We start from the raw sequence: 2,146 nt of genomic DNA, 5'->3' as shown, positions 1-2,146 counted from the left end.
GTGTGTGTGTGTGTGTGTGTGTATGTATGTGTGTGTGTGTGTGTGTGTGTGTGTGTGTGTGTACGTGTGTATGCGCGTGTGTGTGGCACGCGCGCGTACGGTTGCATGTGTGCCTGCAGGTATGTGAACACGCAAACGTATGTACATAAATTATAATGGATCTGAGTGTGTGTTCGTTTTCTATTTTTTTTTTTTGTCTCTTTCGAATCGAAACTATATGTATCTTCCTTCTTGTAAAACAGAGCCATCTGTTATTTAGCAGCATACATGCAAGCTTTTCTGTTTATTCGTGATAGCGCACTTTTGCCATTACCGACAAGGCTATAAGAGGAAGCAATGTAACAAGAAGTTAGTCAATTTGTTTGATAAATTGATTATCATCATACCTCAATCTGAGAAGGGCCTGTACTTAGATAAGTAGGCCCATCAATTAATTTATTTATTTTGGCTTGAGTTCCACACTTCTTTGAATCAATTAGCTCATTAAAATGGGCGTACTAGGGTAACCTAGATTTTCAAGTTTGACCATTTGAACTCTACAAAGCATTTGTAACAATTTAGTACTAAGATGCTGTTTCACTCATCTATAAATTCCTACACTTTATTTCTGTTCTTCCACTCTTCCATGCCTGTTTTACACTTAAATATCTTATATTAGAGACTTTAACATTATGTTACTCCACTCTTTCAGAGATTTCTAATACTTAAATTCTACATTCTTCCACTCCCCAATGTTTTCGGGCTTTTTTTAAACACCGCAGTGCTATGATATTTAATTCTCGAGGCTTATTTATAACAACTTGTGCAATTTCATATTTCCCAGATGTATTCAGTGGAACCTGCCCAGTGTGTGTACTCTGAAAGCCCCTGCTCCTGGCAAGTGTTGCAAGACTCCAGACTGCCCATCAAATGTCAACATTCAGTACCCACCGGGCTATGTCGAGCAATAACTCCCACTTCCTTCTTCCACGCTACGCATTTATTAATGCGGCGACAGTAACCTTTGACCCCTACCTAAGGGATGGAATTACAGTGAGAACTGCGCTCACGAAGGATGTATAGACATTTTCTCTGTGAAAGGGACGTGAAGATTTCTGGTGGTATAGGGTCTAATGAGACTATATGAATTTTCAACACAAGAATTTTCAAAATAAGCCTGTTTTTGTTTTTATTGTTGACATGCTCAAAGAAAGAACAATAAAAACGGTGTTAATTTGTTCTTTGATTGAAAATTCGTTTCGAAACCGCAATCGATGAAAATCTACTGTAAGCAATAATATGATACGGACTTTGATGGCTTTTATTTACTAAACTATGCAACCTTCACAGTTTGTTGACGCTATAACATTTCTCAGCAATTGTCTATGGTGATATTACCTTGTTTTAATAAACAAATAACCCAAAGATCAGTGAATTTGTTCTTTTACGCCAGTTTCATTGAGCATTGCGGGTATATTTTGATTTTGTTTTATCTGTCTATCGATCTATCACCCCCCCCCCTCTCTCCCTCTCTCTCTCTCTCTCTCTCTATCTCTCTCTCTCTCTCTCTCTCTCTCTCTCTCTCTCTCTTTCTCGCTCTTTCTCATTTCTATCTCTATCTCTCTCTTTCTTTCTTTCTCTCTCTCTCTTTCTCTCTCTTTATATATATTATATATATATACATATATATAAGGTATATAAGGTATATATATATATATATGTATATATACATACAATGTATATATATATATATATATATATATATATATATCTATATATCTTATATATACACACATACACACAAACACACAGACACACGCACCCACATACACACATACACACTTACACACACACACATGTAAAATCACATTAAAGCATGTTCATTGTTAAACGATATGATATATAATAATATATACATATATATATGTAAATATGTCATCATTTGATCTGTCTATAGATCGAGCTATCTATCCATCTATCAATTGTTCTATCTATCGATCTGTCTATGTCTATCTATCTATCTATCTATCTATCTATCTATCTATCTATCTATCTATCTATCTATCCATCGTTTGGTCTGTCAATCGATTAATGTATATATCCACCTATCGTTTGATCTATCGACCGATACACTCCTGTCGTCACCCACTCTGGACAGTACCCAGTT

General features: G+C 35.7%; 1 protein-coding gene across 1 annotated transcript in view; it reads left to right on the top strand.

Annotated features, from left to right (window-relative positions):
• The window catches only part of LOC101848762, a 42,278-nt gene extending 40,869 nt beyond the window's left edge, over positions 1-1,409 (top strand). Inside the window, exon 31 of the mRNA XM_035970913.1 lies at positions 824-1,409. Within this exon, the coding sequence (XP_035826806.1) occupies positions 824-950 (127 nt within the window). The 3' untranslated portion in view covers positions 951-1,409. The remainder of the gene's footprint in view (positions 1-823) is intronic.
• Positions 1,410-2,146: the final 737 nt, after the last annotated feature.

The sequence above is a fragment of the Aplysia californica genome, unplaced genomic scaffold (assembly GCF_000002075.1).
Source record: "Aplysia californica isolate F4 #8 unplaced genomic scaffold, AplCal3.0 scaffold00338, whole genome shotgun sequence".
Lineage (NCBI taxonomy): Eukaryota > Metazoa > Mollusca > Gastropoda > Aplysiida > Aplysiidae > Aplysia > Aplysia californica.
The sequence above is the reverse complement of the archived record's forward strand: the minus strand, read 5'-3'. Positions and strand labels throughout refer to the sequence as shown.